General features: G+C 44.2%; 1 protein-coding gene across 1 annotated transcript in view; it reads left to right on the top strand.

The window, feature by feature from the left end:
* The first annotated feature begins 3,121 nt into the window (after positions 1 to 3,121).
* The window catches only part of LOC134448065 (leucine-rich repeat-containing G-protein coupled receptor 5-like), a 35,800-nt gene continuing 19,492 nt past the window's right edge, over positions 3,122 to 19,429 (top strand). The window contains exons 1-4 of the mRNA XM_063197826.1: positions 3,122 to 3,324; positions 10,717 to 10,788; positions 13,002 to 13,073; positions 18,711 to 18,782. Coding sequence (XP_063053896.1) covers positions 3,122 to 3,324; positions 10,717 to 10,788; positions 13,002 to 13,073; positions 18,711 to 18,782 — 419 coding nt within the window. The remainder of the gene's footprint in view (positions 3,325 to 10,716; positions 10,789 to 13,001; positions 13,074 to 18,710; positions 18,783 to 19,429) is intronic.

The following is a 19,429-nucleotide window of genomic DNA, read 5'->3' on the forward strand; positions in this document are numbered from 1 at the left end:
CAGGCTCCACTAGGCCTATATTATAAGCAGCCCAGAATTCTTTAAAATGCTGTTCCTTGAAGTGCCACTAGATGTCCTCCTCTATGGTTCTAAGCACATGATGGTTTGAATTTAATTCAAGCATGCTGTCATAGCAGACTGTTCTTTTTTTGCTATTTACATTTTTATTGATTGATTTTTGTAGATTGTTGTTCCTAAAGCAGAGGTATTATACACACAAGGAAAAAGCCAAAGACAGTGTAACTAAAGGGAACCAGGGGAGTTGTATAAAAATAATAAATATTTCCTTTCTGAGGAGGAAAAGCAAAACAAAATCTTCAGAGAAAATCTGGTCTCTTACGTGCCACAAAGTAAAGCCATATCATCCATTCATCATTAAACTGATCTTGTTGGTTTTTCATTATACATAGGTAATCCTTTCCATTTTAAACACTTCGTACGCCACATCTAGCCATTCATCTATACAGTACTAGGTGGGTCTCTTTGAAGCCATTTCCTTGGTTCTGCCTTTTTAGCCGCAGACTGTTGTTCTAATGCTCCAGCAACTGCACTATATGTGTGAGTAGTAATTCAGGTGTATGTGTTTCATTAAGGTTTATGATACAGTAAGCATTAGCTGCTTTTCATTATTGAGCCTATACAGTGCAACATTGGTTGCTCTTCTGTCTCATCACTGTTCAGAGCAAGTGCTCTAGATCAGTGTTTCTCAACTGGTGGGTCACGACCCAAAAGTGGGTCGCGGAGGGGTCATGGGTGGGTCGCTGAGTCATGGTGTAAAAAAACGTAATTCTAAAAAAAAAAATCTAACTTTTCCTGCAACAATTTGCAACTTTTATGTTGATAGGCTAGTGAAACTTGAACGCTAAAAAAATTGGGTCGCGACCGAATGAGAGTGGAAAATGATGGGTCCCCAGACTGTTCCAGTTGAGAACCACTGCTCTAGATTAACGTTCTACTTAATTAACCGCTACTCTCAAACTGAGAAGTGTACAACTGAAAGTGTGTGTGTGTGTGTGTGTGTGTGTGTGTGTGTGTGTGTGTGTGTGTGTGTGTGTGTGTGTGTGTTCGTGCGTGTGTGTGTGTGTGTGTGTGTGTGTGTGCGTGTGTGTGTGCGTGTGTGTGATTCACATTGTCAGAAGTGCCTGAACCAGAATGGATGTGAGTTTTAGACAAAATGGTGACAAAGCAATGAAATTATGATTGCAAATTCCATTACACTTTGAAAGTTACTTCTCACATTGCAAGCGTCCTCGAGAGGCATGTGTAATGTGGCATTACCTGTCAGCACTAGAGGGCAGCATCACACAGGCAACTTCTGAACTAGAAGTAGTGATTTGTGTACACTGTATCACCAAAAGCATTCACTAACCTGACTTGACTCACATATGAAGTAAACTGCCCTATTCCCATTCCTAACCTATAGGGTTCAATGATATCGGTCCAGTTTTGCAGACATTATAGCTTCAAACTATCTGGGAAGGCTGTCCACAAGGTTGAGGAGTTTGTTTATAGGGATTTTTGACCAGTCTTCCATAAGCCCATCGGTGAGGTCACACAGTGATGTTGGTCAAGAAGACCTCCACTCTAATTCATCCCAACGGTGTAAACACACTCGTCGTCAATCATGTGTCCAGCCTTCCCAGATGAGTTTAAGTTGTAATTGCTGCAAAAGGTGAAACGGTGTCATCTTGACACCTGTTGGTTAGGAATGGGATAGCAATAAGATAATTTGTTAGTCAAGGTAGGTTAGCGAATACTTTTGGTAACATAGTGTATGTAGGCCTACCACATTATTGGGGCGGTGTTGGCTCAGTTGGAAGAGGAGCCTGTGGAGCCTGTTGCAGGTTCAAGCCCCACTCTGTCTGACCCCCATCGATGTGCCCCGGAGCAAGACACTTAACCCAAACTTGCTCCTAGTGGCAGGGTGGAGGTCAGGGCCACCAGTGTGTAAATGTGAGTGTGAATGGGTGAATGTGAGGCATAATTGTAAAGCGCAATGAGTGTGAAGGGGAAGAGGAATGGAAATGATTTAACTCACCTACTATATAGGACATTGCCTAACATACAGGTATTTTACTCTGTGCTGGTATAGTCTCAGTCTTTAAAATATTGCAATTGTACTGTCCTTATTTTGTATACTTGAGAAAACGATTCGGTGTGTTAATCAACTAGTTTATTTGTTCATTTGTGAAAACTTTCAAATAAATGATACATGTTTTTACTCTATATGGCACGAAAAAAAAATGATATTTGTCACGTTTGACTGCAATTTAGACTAACTTCACAAAGGCCTACCTTTCAAGTAGGTCTAGGCTACTTCTCGCATCAATCATCAGGGGAAACGTTTTAGGATATTCGTCAAATAATGCCAGCTCCACCTCCCCATGCGATTTGATACTGAGCGTATTAAGTGCTATCCAAGGTCCTGAAACCAATATTTCTCATATCCTGCCGACAACCGAATATGAACCCCCGAGGCCATGTACTGGTGAGTGGTGGTGGTGGGGGTGTCAGGAGGATTGTGATATATTTTCATAAAAGCAGCAGTCAATATTTCAGTCAGTCCTGCCACTGTCTAATACGCGTTCGGGAACGCACCTTGTCTCCAAACGCACGAAATTCAATTTCAAGTTAGTTGCAATTATTAGCCCGCAGATGGCGATACATTACAACATTTTCCGCTATTAGGTTTTCAAGGGTAGGATAAAATATTACTAATTTCAGTCATGCCACCATTACGCACATTTATACACAAGGCATAAATCATAGTCATATCTTTATCGGACACATGAAGTACAATTAACACAGGCAAAACAAATAACGAAGTGGTTACAACATGATTGCGTATTTACTGACCCTGCGGTTTGCATACGTGCATTTACGCATGAGAACCCAATTCCTTTGCATGCCAATGGATCTTTAACCCTTCTCTCCCCACCCGCATCCTCTTCATATTTCTGGGGTGGTCTTGAATGACAGCACGTGACGTCAGAAGGTGCACAACTTGGGGACACAAGCATACCTTCGGCCAGCAAAGTAGACGGCACGCGCTTAGTGGCACTGCGAGTGGTGTGTGCACTTGCCTGTGATGGGGAAGCGACACTTTACCTGCTTGGACATTATGGAAGTTGAGTTTTTTTGCATCATTTTTCTCACGTTGACACTGGACGTCAGTAAATGTAGTGGGAACGGGATTCATATTCGAGACAGCGCGTGTCCTTTGCGTTGTAATTGCGAAAATGAAGACGTACTCCAACGTGTTGATTGCGCTTACCTCGGACTCACAGCTCTGCCCGCCAACCTCAGCGTCTTTACCTCGTTTTTGTAAGTATAGTATATCATTCATTCCAGATCAAGATCATAGAACAAAATGTAAATATTTGCCAACGATTTAACCAAAAACACAACTGACTGTTATACTGCTAATGCCAAGAACTGCCTGTGATAGCGAATATGTCAAATTTTAAAGATAAGAAATGTGTTATCAATTTAACCAAGAAGATATGGCAGCAGTAACCAAAACATATCAATTTTCTCTCTGCTCATGCCATTCCTCTTTTAAATAGAATTGGATTTTTGTCATCATAAAGCACACTATATGTCAGTTTTAAATATTTGCCCAGCACGGTGTGTCCACCTTGTCTCAAAGGATGTGGTCTGAATACCTGTTTCTCTTTGCGGCAAGGATAGGAAATGAGAAAAGTCCATATATGTTCCTTGCTGCTGTAATTTCCTTCCAAGACAGAATTCCCAATATGTGATACGGTTGGGGACAAAACACCCTGAGGAGCAAATATACTGAGGGAATGTGAGTGTGCAAGGCTGCAAAATATGCACGTCTACCTGAAAGAATGCGACGAGACGCATGTTTGATATCCGACATCGTTTATGCGTAAAGTCTTTCAGGTGTCCGACGGCCAAACTTGAGTCTATGTAGACCTGTAATGTAAAGACCAGCAACAATATATCACACTCGATTGTTATGGCTTTGAAGACCCCCCACCCAAACTGCACGTACCAGACGCATAACAAGGGCACATTTTTGGCAATATCAGCGGACGGCATCAGTCACTCGTCTTTGGACTTATCATGTTTTGATTACTCGTTCTCAGACTTGCTCCATCATACCTGGCTCAAAGAGCCTTCACCCCGGAGAAAGGCAGGCTCTCCTGTGTTTACAGTTTCGTTTTTGTCCACTCTCGATAGCGCGACCGGGGTACACCTGCCAACGTGCGTAAACCTGCCTTATCTGCTGGCGCGTTCAAAAGGAGACTTCCCCTTTATAAAGAATTGTATGAATACCAGTGATCACCACACCACAGAGTTAGACAGAGCCTAAAGTATGGTAATGAACCAGAAAGTTGTTGAGGCAAACTTCCTCTTTTCCTCAGTAAAAACTACTACATTTGAAAACATTCGATCAGCTTTTTTCAACGGTTGTTGCCAGCAGGTGACATGTCAGGCTATCGGGTTTCCGTTGCATTCAGGGAAGGGATGTTTAGTTAATGGGGAGCGGGACTAGGCAGGCACGAGTGACTTCATTTATTTAATGGACTGTAAGACCACCGCAGGTGGCCATATGAAAGTAGTGAGTAGATGAACGCTAAAGAAACAACCGCACGCTTGCTTCACCCCTCCGCCGTCTCCTCCCTCGGCGAGATGAATGGAGGCATGGCATGGTTTTAAACAGTCCACTCAAGTGCCGCTCGCTGGGCTTAGCTGACAGCTTTGACAAAGCGCCAGCCCTAGGAGCAAAGGGGGTTTGCTTTTTTTCCTCCTCTAGAAAAACTCCTCTGATCCTTTTCTTTTTCTCCTACCTAATTGGTGATAACAAAGGCAAATCACTTTATATTTATTCATTGTACCATTCAATCATGTAATAACGGGTTCATTATCATTGATTGGATGAAGGGTACTAATTTTGATTGCTTTAAGCAGGCCCCGTGGCTGCCAGTGAGAAACCTCCGTCTACAAAGAGGCCGTTGAACAAACTCCAGCACAGCCCTAAAGTAGCAGTGAACTGTCATCACATGCTAAGCCGCGGTGACTTCATGTCTCAGTGTGGAGACTGTGTTTTGGTTTTTGCGAATGTAAAAACAAATGGAGGTGTGATATTTATTGGCGAGGGGGAAAGCATAGATTTCCATCTCGTTAAATTAATCAGAGGAAAAGGGACCTTTCTGCGTCTCAAGGCCTTCTTTGTGCGCCTTTTCCTGCCCGTGCCCATGCATCGCGCTCTCTCGTGTTTAGATAGCGGGCTCGCGGGAAAAGGCGCCAAGCACAACGTACACACGATCATGAAAAGACGCCTTTTAACTCTTGCCTGTCCGAAGCCCGCTGAGAGATATCCTTGGGATTTCCTAAGGAAATGCTGCAGATTCCTTAGATTCGTTGCTGAGCAAATGGTTAACCCAACGTGGCCGAGCATAGGGGGGTCTTTGTGAGGGGTTTTGAGAGAGGGGGGAGAGGAGTGGCACTGGACTCCACACCCCTATTCACCCTGTCACTTCTCTCCATGGCCCTCACCACTCATGGAGTGGGACTGTAGACGACACACTGGCACTTTGACAGTTACTAACTGCATCTTTCCAGCCAGTTATTGCAAGACAGTGCAATGTACGGCCCTACGCACTGGACGGTATTGAACAGTGGTAGCTAGATTGTTCTAATTTATTATGAAGATCAAAGTGTCAATGCACTTAATTGTAGCTGCAACAACAGTTAACAGATAAGTTAGACTGGCGCCCTGTGTTGAAGATGCATTGAATTGTTTACAATGCGGAAACCTTCAACCAGATTCCCTCTTGCATTTATCATATCAGATGGCCACTATTATACAAGTAGAAGCAGTGTAGGGACCAGTTTTATACACAGCATTGTGTGAGGCCCTAACAGCACAGCAAAGACTTGACAGATGCTGCAGGCACTTCATCTACATTGAATTCAATGGCAGTAAATGTAAATGAATAAGTAAGCACAGGTAAGTAATTTTGCCTCCTCCGTTAGCCCTAGTGCCTCCACGGTATGCTACTTCTGCCCGGGCCCCGGGAAGGAGGCTTCAGGTTTCAAACGAGGGACCACCTGTTGCTTTATCGGTCGAGCCGATCAGCCGAGCGGCGGAGAGTACACAGCCATTCAAATTCAAATGACCCTGCCACTCTGGAGCATCGTGTTGCCCGGGCTCCAGTAACGCGCCCACCTCCACTCTCAGCTCATTAGGCCCATTTAGAGGCAGCCTTTGTCTGGCCAACTCTGGCAGATCGAATGACTGCAAGTTTACCATCTATACATCAAAAGGTTAAGCGATACAACAAGTTTTTGCGGTTTTTGGCCCAGCCAGAGTTTCGCTCCAACTAATATCTGAGCAGGTGTTCTTGCGAACAAAAAAGATCCATGTAAAAACAACCAGAGTAAGTGCGGCGCCTGAGCCTTTCACCCTGACTGAAATGGAGGTGGCCTGTTGAAACGACATGGCAATCGTCCCACCATGAACCCACCTACCATGTTTTTGCTGAGCTGTATTTGATGTGACAACGTTGACAGAATGGAGCTCAATGGCCTGGGGAACAACAGTAACTGAAAGGTTTAATCGGCACTGTTCCTGGACGCTGGGGAAACAAGTTGCATGGCTCACAGCACAACACCTTTGCTAGTCTGCAGTTGCTGCAGTTGCAAAGGGGGCAGTTGTCCCGGGCCCAGGCAGAAAGAATTAGGGTCTCGTTACATTGTATGTATTGAAGGGGGGAGGCCCTTTCAGGTGACTTTACCCGGATCCCAGCCAAAGCTGTCAGTGGCACTGGTGTTTGTCAGGGGCTCAGTTCCTAATACGGTCCAATGACTTATTTTAATTTTTCATTCTCAGGTGGAGATCAAGGGGACATTGGGAGGCTTATGATGAGGTCAAGGGCGTTTGTTCAAAAAAAACTTTGGGAACCATTGTTCTCTTTTCATATACTATAGGGGGTTTTGCCTTTATTTTTGATAGGACAGTGGAGGAGAGACAGGAAATGAGTGGGGAGAGAGAGACGGGGAAAGGATCGGCAAATGACCCGGGCCGGAATCGAACTCAGGTCGCCGGCATAGTAACCCATTGCCCTACCATTAGGCCACGGCAGGGAACTACTGTTCCCAATAGTAACCACTGATCTCAATAGTATTTGTACAAATGTAATTTCATTTTTCCTTGTATGACTTGTGCATATGAAGAAAGTGACAATAAAAGCTGACTTGACTTGACTTGATTTGGTACCTGAATGTTCTCTAAGTGTTGATTTATCACTGCAGGTGTTACTGTGTACTCTCTACCCTTGCCTCCCCACTCCACCAGCTCCACTGTTTGGTGGGCAGTCATGGGTAAGCTGTTAGGGCGTCAGACTTGTAGCCCAAAGGTTGCCGGTTCGACTCCCGACCCGCCAGGTTGGTGGGGGGAGTAATCAACCAGTGCTCTCTCCCATCCTCCTCCATGACTGAGGTACCCTGAGCATGGTACCGTCCCGCCGCACTGCTCCCTAGGGGCGCCATTGAGGGCTGCCCCCTTGCACGGGTGAGGCATAAATGCAATTTCATTGTGTGCAGTGTGCAATGGTCACTTGTGTGCTGTGGAGTGCTGTGTCACAATGACAATGGGAGTTGGAGTTTCCCAGTTGGGCTTTCACTTTCATGTGGGCATGGGCAATGTGTACTGCTTTACGTCAAAGTCTTCAGGCATTGCACCGAACATAACAACAATAGACAGACCTACATGCATACACGCACACACGCACATACAGACACACACGCACGCGCACACACACACACACACACACAGGGAGATACAATGAAAGGCGAGAGAACCAGCAATTATTCACATCAATCACACCATTATTAGTTTCCCCCAGTCAGCTGACATGCCCTGAAATAATGGAAATACTATTGAAGGAAATAATAACTAGTGGTGCCCAAGCCATGCAACTGGAAATGATTGGTTCATTATTTCCACAGTACACACTGAGTGGGTAGGCTCCTGCTCGAAGTCAGTCTTTCCATTCTCACTCGAGAAAGAGACAACACAAGAGCTAAACAGCTATTCAGCTTCAGCATTGTAGATCAGTTATTACTGCGATGTGGTGAAATGGCATTCAGTGAGCTGAGTACGACGTACACTGGCCACCGTGCAAATCGATTGGAAGCGCCAGCAGAAAAGCCAACAGTGCCACCATGTGACGTTCAAGGATGAGAAGGGTGAAAATGAATTGTACTAGAAGTTGAAGGAGGACTAGGGAGGCTTTGTGTTAATAGATCCAATTGATAGCCCATTGTGTGGGGTCATAGAGTACTGTTTGTTGGATGAAGAGTGAGAAAATGCCCTGCCACAAAGATGAACTGGTAACACTAACTGAATGAGGCATAAAGAAATTAAACTGAACATTTGCCACCAGTTCTTTGTTTGGTCTGTTTTCCATCAGTTCTAGTTTCTTAGCAATAATACTATATGACCTTTAACAGCAGGGCCATGGATTGATTGACCCAAAATGGACCCTTTTAAGGCTTAAATTAGCAGGTAGGCTAGTAGATGAATGAAGACTCTTAACCCCTTTACATAGAGCTAATGTTATAACCATGCCGTCACCAAAATTGTAATGACCAGGTTTTAATCTCTTAATGTCATAGCAATGTTGTTAAAGGAACAGTCCACCACCTGCCGTGGCCTACCGGTAGGGCACTGGGTTACTACGATTCCGGCCCGGGTCACTTGCTGATCCTTCAATGATAATACTTTATTATTGAAACACTGTAAGCTGTTCCTTTAATGATGTAGGTTAGTCTTTTGCAAAGGGTGTGCAGGGCCACTGGTGGGCCCATGTGGACAAAGAGGATACCTACTCCTGCTATCAGGGCTAGTGCATTTTTGTGTGGGCCCCCTCTAAAATTGGGGGATGGTCTCTAAGAAAAAAAACAAAAAAACAATAGCTTCAGTCCCTGAATACAGTCAGCACACTGGGAAACGTTGTTTATGCCACATTATCAATCCAGACCAGTTTGCTGTATGCTGGATTACCAATCCAGACCATTTTGCTGTATCTGGACTGAAAACCCCACTTGCAAAGTCTGGTGTATGGAGCAGAAACAGAAGGTCTTGACCCTTGCACAATTATACTTTACACATACAGTACATGTGAATGACTGGATTCTCAAGAGACAAATGTATTCTTCGTTAAAACAGTAGAAGAAAAAAGAAATTTAGCTCGGAAGTATCTCATTCAAACTACCCTGACTCTCGCCAGATGAGTTGTTCCACGAGCATTTATCTGGACCTACGTCATAGGCCTAAGTCTGTGAAGGTGTGGTTTTTATCAAACAATCCATACACATGATTGGGGAAACCTTGTTTGAGTTTTTTTTGTTAAAAAATTATGTTTATTGAGGAAAATAAGTAATTTTACAGAAAATCAATGGAGACCAAATTCCTTCCTATTTTTGAATGTACACAAAGAGAAAAACAGAACAACAACCCACCCCATTCAACGCCCCACCCCCACAGGAACACTGTCTGACATATTTAATAAGCTTCTACCAAGAAAACGACTTACAAATGAAATGTGTACCTGTAGATATTTACATGTATTTTGTTATTTATTTGGCATTTTGATTATCCTTATTTGTAATGTTTGTTTGTCAGGCTCTGTGTCTTAAATGTGTCTGAAAATGATGATGTTTAATTAATTATTATGTTCATGTTTATTTACATGGCTCAAACACTGAGGACTTGGCAAAAACATAATGCATGTGCTTTTCCTAGAAAGGGTTGTGCACAAATGCCTGTGTGTGCACACGTACGCACGCGCGCGCACACACACACACACACACACACACACACACACACACACACGTACGCACGCACACACACACACACACACACACACACACACACACACACACACACACACACACACACACACACACACACACACACACAGAACAGAACACGGAACACCATGAAACATTGCTTCTCCAAGATTAAGTTTCAGTCAGATGGCCCTTCACGATGCTCTCTCTTTCTCTCTCTCTCTCTCTCTCTCTCTCTCTCTCTCTCTCTCTCTCTCTCTCTCTCTCTCTCTCTCTCTCTCTCTCTCTCTCTCTCTCTCTCTCCACACACACCCCTAAACATCCACCAACCCCTGCCCCCCGTATCAGGAAGTGGGAACGTTACAATGTTTGGAATGAACAGCTGGATAGCACAGTTGTGGCTTGTCATATGAACAACACACTTCTTCCTCTGTGCTTCCCCCTCTCCTTCCCTCCTCTCGTCTCTCTTCTCTTCTCTTCTCTTCTCTTCTCTTCTCTTCTCTTCTCTTCTCTTCTCTTCTCTTCTCTTCTCTTCTATCCTCTTCTATCCTCTCCTCCTTTCTCTTCTCTTCCTCTCTTCATCTCTCCTCCTCTTCTCCTCTCCTCTCCTCTCTTCTCCTCCTCTCTCCTCTCCTCTCCTTCTCTCCTCTCCTCTCCTCTCCTCTCCTCTCCTCTCTTCTGTTCCCCTCCCCTCTCCTCTCCTCCTCTCCTCTCCTCCTCTCCTCTCCTCTCCTCTCCTCTCCTCTCCTTCTCTCTTCACTTCTCCTCTTATCTTCTCTCCTCTCTTTTCCTCTCCTCCTTTCCTCTCCTCTCCTCTCTTCTCTTCTCTCTTCTCCTCTCCTTCTCTCTTCTCCTCTCCTCTTCTCTCCTCCTCTCCTCTCCTCTCCACAGGGACCTCAGCATGAATAACCTCAGCACGCTGTCCTCCGGAGCCCTCTCCAACCTGCACTTCCTGCAGGAGCTGTGAGTAGCCACGGCACAGTGCAGCACATAACTACTCACATACAGTAGCCACCACAGAAATAGTGCACAGCTACACGCATTAGCCACGGCAGAAACAGTACACAGGCACAGACACAGCTACCACAGTGCAGTACGCAGGCACAGGCAGACACCACACCTTGTATACAGATATAGCCACCACACACTATAGACACCAGCACAGCACAGTACACTACTCACATAGCCACCACAGTGCGCAGTACAGTACAATCAGAGAGGTACAATGCAGTATGCAGGCACAGGCACAGTACGATATAATACGCAGACACAAACACAGCCATCCCAGCACAGTACACAGGTCAAGACACAGCCACCGATCGTACAGTAGACCGGCACAGATACAGCCACCACCACTACCACCACCATATTGGAGGCCCTCACTCTCCACTGCAAGGCCCTAGTGCACTGCAGTGCTCTCCAATTATTTTCCCCCAAGGGCCATATTATGTAGCGCAAATGAGACTGAGGGCCAAACACATCGCCCAAATGTATGCCCACAGATAGCACACATATGTTTTCATTTGTTCCAACCTCATGGCGGGCCAAATGTTTGCCATGTCCGGGCTGGATCTGGCCCATGGGCCTCCATTTGGAGACCACTGCCCTAGTGCATTACATTCATGTGGGTAGCGGACCACAGCCCACTCCACTACACTACACTCCACTCCATCTCAGCTACTGTAGTATCATTTCATCCAGCTTGGCTGTTTCGGTACGGAGGTTTGGTGAGGGTTTGTGAGGAGGTGTGATAGGAGGTTCAATTAGAAGGTGTGTGTGTGTGTGTGTGTGTGTGTGTGTGTGTGTGTGTGTGTGTGTGTGTGTGTGTGTGTGTGTGTGTGTGTGTGTGTGTGTGTGTGTGTGTGTGTGTGTGTGTGTGTGTGTGTGTGTGTACATGTACTGGGCGTATGAGACTTTGTAATGCATGCATTTGTGTCTTCTTGTGTGTATACAAAACCACCATTTAATTTGTCCCCAACCACCGCAAGCACAGTGTTGTGTGTGAAAGTGCTGCAAGAGCAGCGTAAGGCAATCTGTCACTGCCTGCCCGCACCAAGTGTTTGTGGCAAATGTCAGCGAAATTGCAGTCATTTAAGCCCGTTAATTGCACGGGCGCGAGATCCCACACATTTCATCATTGAACACATGCCAGTGCCATTCAACGTGCGTGCATGCCATGTGCCAAGATACACGGGCTCTTTTGCGCCCGTCAATTGACACCCGGTGCAGCAAGTGTCATATGACATGCGTGACCCATTCCCGGGCCCCGGGCCTCTTTGGGGAGGAATGCCTCCACATTTTCCCATCTGTCAACACCCCCGGCAGCACACACTTCCGATGGATCAATTACGACGACGCCCCCTCCTCCTCCTCCTCCTCCTCCTCCTCCTCTCCGTCCCCTCCCTCTTCACAAGTGCCCTCCCCCAGTCCTACATGTTTGAATTTTACTAAGGGTGGCAGATTGCCATGGTGGTGTTGGTGTTGGCAAAATTTGAACCTTCAATGAAGAATCATTGGGCTCGATCATGATGAAGCAGTACTGCTTTTGCTAGGCAGCACGCATGCACACTTTGCCAGTTTGATGCATTGTGGTTGGAAAATTCTAACCAGAATGCACAACCACAATGCATCAAACTGGCAAAGTGACTGGCAAAAGCAGCACTGCTTCATCGCGAACATGCCCATTGATTGTTTGTGTCAACAAACTGAGGGAGTCATGTTTGTTGTTGCCACTGTCAATTTTTGCTCCTCAAGTTTCCCATTTTTGAATGTCAAATGGCATAACACTTGGCAAATGAAAACAACAAAGTTTTCAATCTGCTTTTTGTTGTCCCAATATCAAGATTACAGTATGAAGGATCACTGGTGTGGGAATTGTGTCATATTTGTTTCTATGTCCAGTTTGTAAATGTAATGAGAAACACAATCTACATGTATAATCTGAATTTTCATCTGTCTCTAATCTGTATTTCCTAAATGTAATGAGAAACACAATCTACATGTATAATCTGTATTTTCATCTGTCTAATCTGTATTTCCTATCTTCATTTGCATTTGTACTATTTACTGTAAAGATGACAATGAAAGCAAAAGGTCCATTGCCTTTCAGTCCTGCATTCAGCTGCCAGTGGTTGTGCAGAGCACTGATGTTTGTCTATTCTGCATCCTCTCCTCAGGAGGCTGGCTGGAAACGGCCTGACGCACATCCCCCGAGGGGCGTTCGCTGGTCTCTACAGTCTCAAAGTGCTGTGAGTTTGAACTTGACAATATCATTACATGACATTACATTACACTTACCGTAGCTGGCTTCATCCAAAGGGGTGTCGGAGAGGGTGGTTTTCAAGCACTTCATTACTATACTTGTTGATAGTTAAAACCTATACAGCGTGTACAATGTTGTTGCTCCAAGCACAATTTCATTGCCTTGTTTGACAATGACAATTAATCTCCTAAATCTTAAATCTTGAAAGGGACTAGGATATAGTGCCAGATATTGGTTAGGGTGCCTGGAGCAATGAGAGACTACGTACTACTGTATGTGCCTTACTCAAGAGCACTTCAGCCATTCTTATTTTGCATACAGCTATGTGATTTGAGCCTGCAACCGTCCGATCACAAGACCCACTCTGTATACAGAAGGTCACAGCTGCCCCAACTATCCCCACCTGCCTTACACGTGTTTTTACATCATGTCAGCACAATATCTTTCAACTACTCTGCCCTACAAAAGGAAGTCAGTACCTACAAACTTTTCAACACCTCTTTTGTGTTGTGACTTAAGTCTGCTTCCGTCGTTTTCTTGTACAAGTATCACCCCCCTTTTTACAACACTAACAGCATACACAGTAAAAAAAAAAAGCAGTGGTAGCCCCATAATGCACGCTGTTCCACCAATGGCAGGCTGTAATAGTCATTGAAAAGTGAAATACCATAGTACTACACTACTATGACACAACACAGGGCCTTTAGGAATGCGCTACGACTTGGTCATTGCCATTCTGGAAACAGCAAATTTATAACACTGTCTTAACGGGTTACCTCAAGAGTTATGGATTTGATTTTTACATCTTCTAGAGTAAAGTTGGTCCCAGAGTACTCTCTTATTGTTGAATTGTCACTCACTCTGTCTGAACTTGCATAGGTTACTGATGGCCTGCAACCAAGAGATCCCAAATGGTTCACAGGTACGGTAGATGTCATAAAAAAATCATTTGCAATGTTGCAAAGATACCAGTGCAAAATTCAACACCCAACATTCAACACAGTATTCTGGGACCAAAGACACTCTAGAAGATGTTAAATTGACTCTCTAAGGCAGTGTTTCCCAACCTATTTTGTCCTGCGTACCCCCTAAGCCATTTTGTCATATGATGAGTACCCCCTCACACCAACCAGGGGTACGTGTACCACTAGGGCTACGCGAGCACACCTCAGGGGGTACGCGGAAAAATGTAATAATCGCAAATATATTGAGTGTAGTCACATTGGGATAGAGGAACAGAGCATGTGTGAGGGCGAGGGGGTACTCATCATATGACAAAATGGCTTAGGGGGTACGCAGGACAAAATAGGTTGGGAAACACTGACTCTATCCCAATGTGACTACACTCAATATATTTGTTATTATTACATTTTTTCCGCGTACCCCCTGAGGTGTGCTCGCGTACCCCTAGTGGTACACGTACCCCTGGTTGGGAAACACTGCTCTAAGGGCTTAATCAACACTGTATTTTACTGTGGACCTTCATAGCCCTGTTAACCAGAAAAAGGGAAACCTTTGGGAAACACTGCTTAGTTTAGTACAGCATCACCAGCCCTCCAAATGCTTTCAAAATACTGTATGTTGGAAAGCATTATTCAACTACTGACCAGTAGGATGGTATTGTATATTGTTTGGCCCTAATTTAGTACAGTAGGTAGGCTAAGTAATGGTACAGGACGGGTTTTTTTTTCAACCTGTCCAAAATTTCAGTATCAGTGTTTTATCAATTTTCAATCGGGTATTTATCGTGATCATGAGATTATTTGTGGAGGTCTTGGGGTAATTGCTATGAATTCTGGTTACTTGTTTCACTACATCAAATTGATGTTCTAAACTTAATTTTGTTGTTTTCTGTGAAAATGACAAGAAAATCTTGATTGGTGTTCAAGGCTCTCCTGAATTCAACTTCCCTAATAACTAGTCATTTGTAATAATGTTTCAGACGGAAGCTCCTCTAAACTTTGTTAAGAGGAGCATCTGTCTGAAACATTGTGCCAATAAATGTTTGGGAGCATTAACCAGTGTTGCGGACCGTTTTTATTTCTTTTTGTCTTTTTTCTTTTCTTTTATGAAAAAGACAGCTTTGCTTTAAACCTGCAGGGTGCGAACGAAGACTAAAAGTATTTATCACATTGCTTAAAGTGGGAGAGACAGATAGGGCCGGGTGGGACTGGGACCTGACCACAGACTGGATGTGAACTTGGGTGCCCTTGAGCACTTTTGCCTGTTTATGGTGCAGGCGCTGCTGTTTAGTGGTGATCAGCGATGCAGAGAAGAATAAACACACATAAACACGCAATTTAAACACCACGTTACACAATTTAAACAACGCATTACAGAATTTAAAAATGACATAACACTGTGAAGTCTCTGGTCTATAGTTTTGCTATTCCTTTTTTTCTCAGTGAAGGGTATGAAAGTTATGTTACTCATATACTTTAGGCATATATTATATATACTTTACTCATATCTCATTTAGGCACCTTTATTGTTTTATTTAAAGTGATACTGTCCCATTTTTGGAAATAAGCTCATATTACGCATCCCCTTGAGTTAAATAATTCAGTTTTACCTTTCTCCTGTACTTTCAATGAGTACGGCAGTACTAATTTTACCTCCAAGCTAGCAGTTAACATTGACTCCTATGAGACCAGTTAGCCGCCAGCTGGTCTCATAGGACTCAATGTTAACTGCAAGCAGGTAACATTTGCACTGCCGTACTCAGAGAACAGTTGAAAATACAGGTAAAAGGTAAAACTCAATTATTTAACTCAAGGGGAGGTGTAATCTCAGCTTACTTCCAAAAATGGGACAGTATCACTTTGAGGTAACCATAACGGCACAGAGGGTGGTGATGGTGGTGATGATAGATTCACACTATTTCACAGGCATGCTATTTACATAAAATATACTCAAATCCTGACAGGGAGCCACGGCCATGTCTCAGCTTGCCAAAAACCAAAAAGTAATTGTATCCGAGAGAAAAAAAAACAATTTGTGTATATGGTAAAGAAAGAGAAAGAAGGAGAGAGAAAGAGAGAGAGAGGAGATGGGAGAGAGAGAGAGAGAGAGAGAGCGAGAGAAAGGCCAAGGAAAATGTGAGGCTCCAGAGGGCTGGTTTGCTTGCTGGCTACGCTGGCTGGCTGGCTGGCTGGCTGGCTGGCAGCAACAATGTGAGCGGTTTGACAAGCAGAAGCCAAGGAGAATGGAGAATAATGGGAGTGACACTTGGGCTCGGAGAATTCCACTGAAGTGTCTCCATACGTTACGGCGGGCCGGCTTGAGTGATTGGGCCGGCGCTGAAATGCCATGGACTAACCACAGCGACACCAGTGAGGGCCTCCACACACACAGGCAGACACGCACAAGGAGCACACACACACATACACAGGCACACATGCAAGCGCACATTCGTGCACAGCACACATATATACACGCATGCAAGCACTTACGCACACACACACGTGCGCACAAATGAGCACCCACATGCACGACAAACACACACACGCACACGCACGCACACACACACACACGCACACACACACACACACACACACACACACACACACACACACACACACACACACACACACACACACACACACACACACACACACACACACACACACACACACACACACACACAGGCTGGAGCTGCCCGCACACCCACCCACACACACACTATGTGCTCCTTGCTCCTTACCCTTTGGATGCTGGTGTTACATTCCTTGATGTTGGCCCGCAACCATGCCTCACAAAAGCATAGTGTATTCCTACAATATGAATGTGATGTGTAGTGTAGCTTTAAATCTTTAAGGAGCATAAACAATCTTAGGAGCTTACATACAAAACAAACATGTAGTGTCAAATAACTCATTGCTTTCGGCATTTTTCCCTTCTCTGTCTCTGTCTCCTCATATCAGGTAAAGGAAAAAATAACGTTTAAAGTCCGAAGCAAAGAAAATGAATGATTTGTAATACGAAGACATGTTGAATATACATGCTGTATGTTTTGCCATTCTTATTACCAGTACAAAGTCTGATCTGAAAAAAAAAACACACATTTAATTTTGATCTAAAAACATCATTATGCCTAAAACTAGCCATACAAGGATGTAGAATGTGCTGGCAGCATAAGAAGATGCCACATAAAAGCTTTATTCAGTAACTAAAAGCCCTCAAAACAGGGTCCAGGAAGACAGATGCTGAGGCACTCAAGGTTGCAATTTTTTTTACTTTTTTATTTGGCTACAATGCCTACGTGTTTCGGCCCTTATGGCCTTCTTCAGGCCATAAGGGCCGAAACGCGTGGCCATAAGGGCAGAAACGCGTAGGCATTGTAGTCAAATAAAAAAGTAAAAAAAATGCAACCTTGAGTGCCTCAGCATCTGTCTTCCTGGACCAAGTTTGAGAGCCCCTACACTGATGAGCACCAAGGAAAAAAGGTGAAGACCCAGAAGCACTCCGATTACCTGCTTGTGTTTAAGCCCTCAAAACAGTTTGAATGGTTAAAGTTTAGTTTTCACTGTCTAAAAATTAGAGTAGTGTGCTGCTCATACTTAGACAGACAAAAATTACTTGTTAAAATAGTTAATGTACAATATCTATGGGTTGTGGAGAATTGTGAACAGATTTAAAGTGTGTATAGATTTTCTGAAGCTGAACATGATACAGCTTTCCTGCTCTCTCTCTCTCTCTCTCTCTCTATCTCTCTTGCATGATTAGGACTTCTTGGAAGAGATTGTGAATTTTGTAGCTAAAACGTAGCAGGGTGCCATAATATCCAGTGTTAATGGAGAATTATACCCCATAAATGCTGCACTGTATCACCTTTGGCCTCGTTAAAACCCATTTAACAATGAGATATGTAAAGGCTAAGCCTCACTAACGCTTATATGGCAAAACGAATACTTAGGTGGTCAAGTTCCAGATGCCCTTACACACTCTCCTCTTGTTCTCCCTCCTAAAGTATATTGCACACACACACAGGGACGCTGCTAGCCTTGACTGGGCTCAGGACGAAATCATTTGGAAGGGCCTTTCTCTCAATAAATACAGTACAATGCACCGAAGACCCACTCCCTCCCTGGGCCTGGGACAACATACCTGTTTGTACCCTCTGTAAGCGAGCCTGCGCGCACACGCATTGGTACAAAAAAATCATAGCATTACGCAGTCAATTTCTTTGCGATAGGTATACAGGCCCCGTTGGTGTAAACATTATTATCCCCTATGGAGCAGACGTAATTGGGACCTCCCATGTCGAGAAACGGGGCCTTACTCAACAGATAAATAAATAAGCTTGCCAACACATGCACGCATGAAGTCATTATTTACAGAAAATACATGTTTAGATGCCAAAGCAGAGAGACCATCTTACTCGATCTCAAACGAAGTGACTTCAGTCTGTATCATTCTCAAAGCGTCATATTTATTTATAGCGTTACGACATTGTCGGAAAATGTGCATAATATAGTATACATAGAGTGGAGAGTGAGTCTGTAAGACCACAAAGGGTGTATTCACTATTGTTATAGCTGTTGCCTTTTTTATTTACATCTCATCACACTTCACAGATGTTTTTTATTCAAAACGACTTACATTTGTATGTCTCTTCGTCCAGAATGCTGCAGAACAATCGACTGAGCCAGATCCCGAGTGAAGCTTTTCAGAACCTAAGAAACCTGCAATCTCTGTGAGTGTAAGATATTATGCACAGATGACAGCATGTCTTACTTTTGTTTACAAGTTTTTGACATATATTCTGTCTATTGTTTTCTGCTGACTCGTGTTTTCTCTCCAAAACTGTCAGATGATTTTGTGTGTCTTGTGTGAGTTGTAGAATTTTCCACTACAGTAGGTATACAAATAGAGTGCGGTGGGCTATTACGTTTCAGTTACTCATGGTCAGGGCCGCTGAAAGCTTTGGTTGGGCCCAGGACAAAGACATCTGACAGGGCCCCAAACCCAATACATACAATGTAATGAGGACACAACTCTGGGCCTTCTCTGTCCCTGGGCCTGGGACAAGTGACCCCTTTGCGCCCCCCTGTCGGCTTCCCTGCTCATCATGGTGCACTGACGCCCAGAGAGCTCATCATCAGCATTTCTTATTCAGAAGAACAAGTACAAGATCTCCTATTATACATTCCATCTATATTTTTTAAAAATTCGAACCTGCTTTAGGCGTGTATTCAGAGCCAGCTGCGTATGTGTGAACCCAGTGCTGCACAGATGCTAGCCACGGGGCCCGCAGAGTCCGCCCACGATTTGACGCTTGTCTAAAATATCAGGTTTTGTTTCAGCTTTGTTTATTCCATTACAGTTTGAGCGCCTTATTTC

This window comes from Engraulis encrasicolus, chromosome 4, assembly GCF_034702125.1.
Source record: "Engraulis encrasicolus isolate BLACKSEA-1 chromosome 4, IST_EnEncr_1.0, whole genome shotgun sequence".
Lineage (NCBI taxonomy): Eukaryota > Metazoa > Chordata > Actinopteri > Clupeiformes > Engraulidae > Engraulis > Engraulis encrasicolus.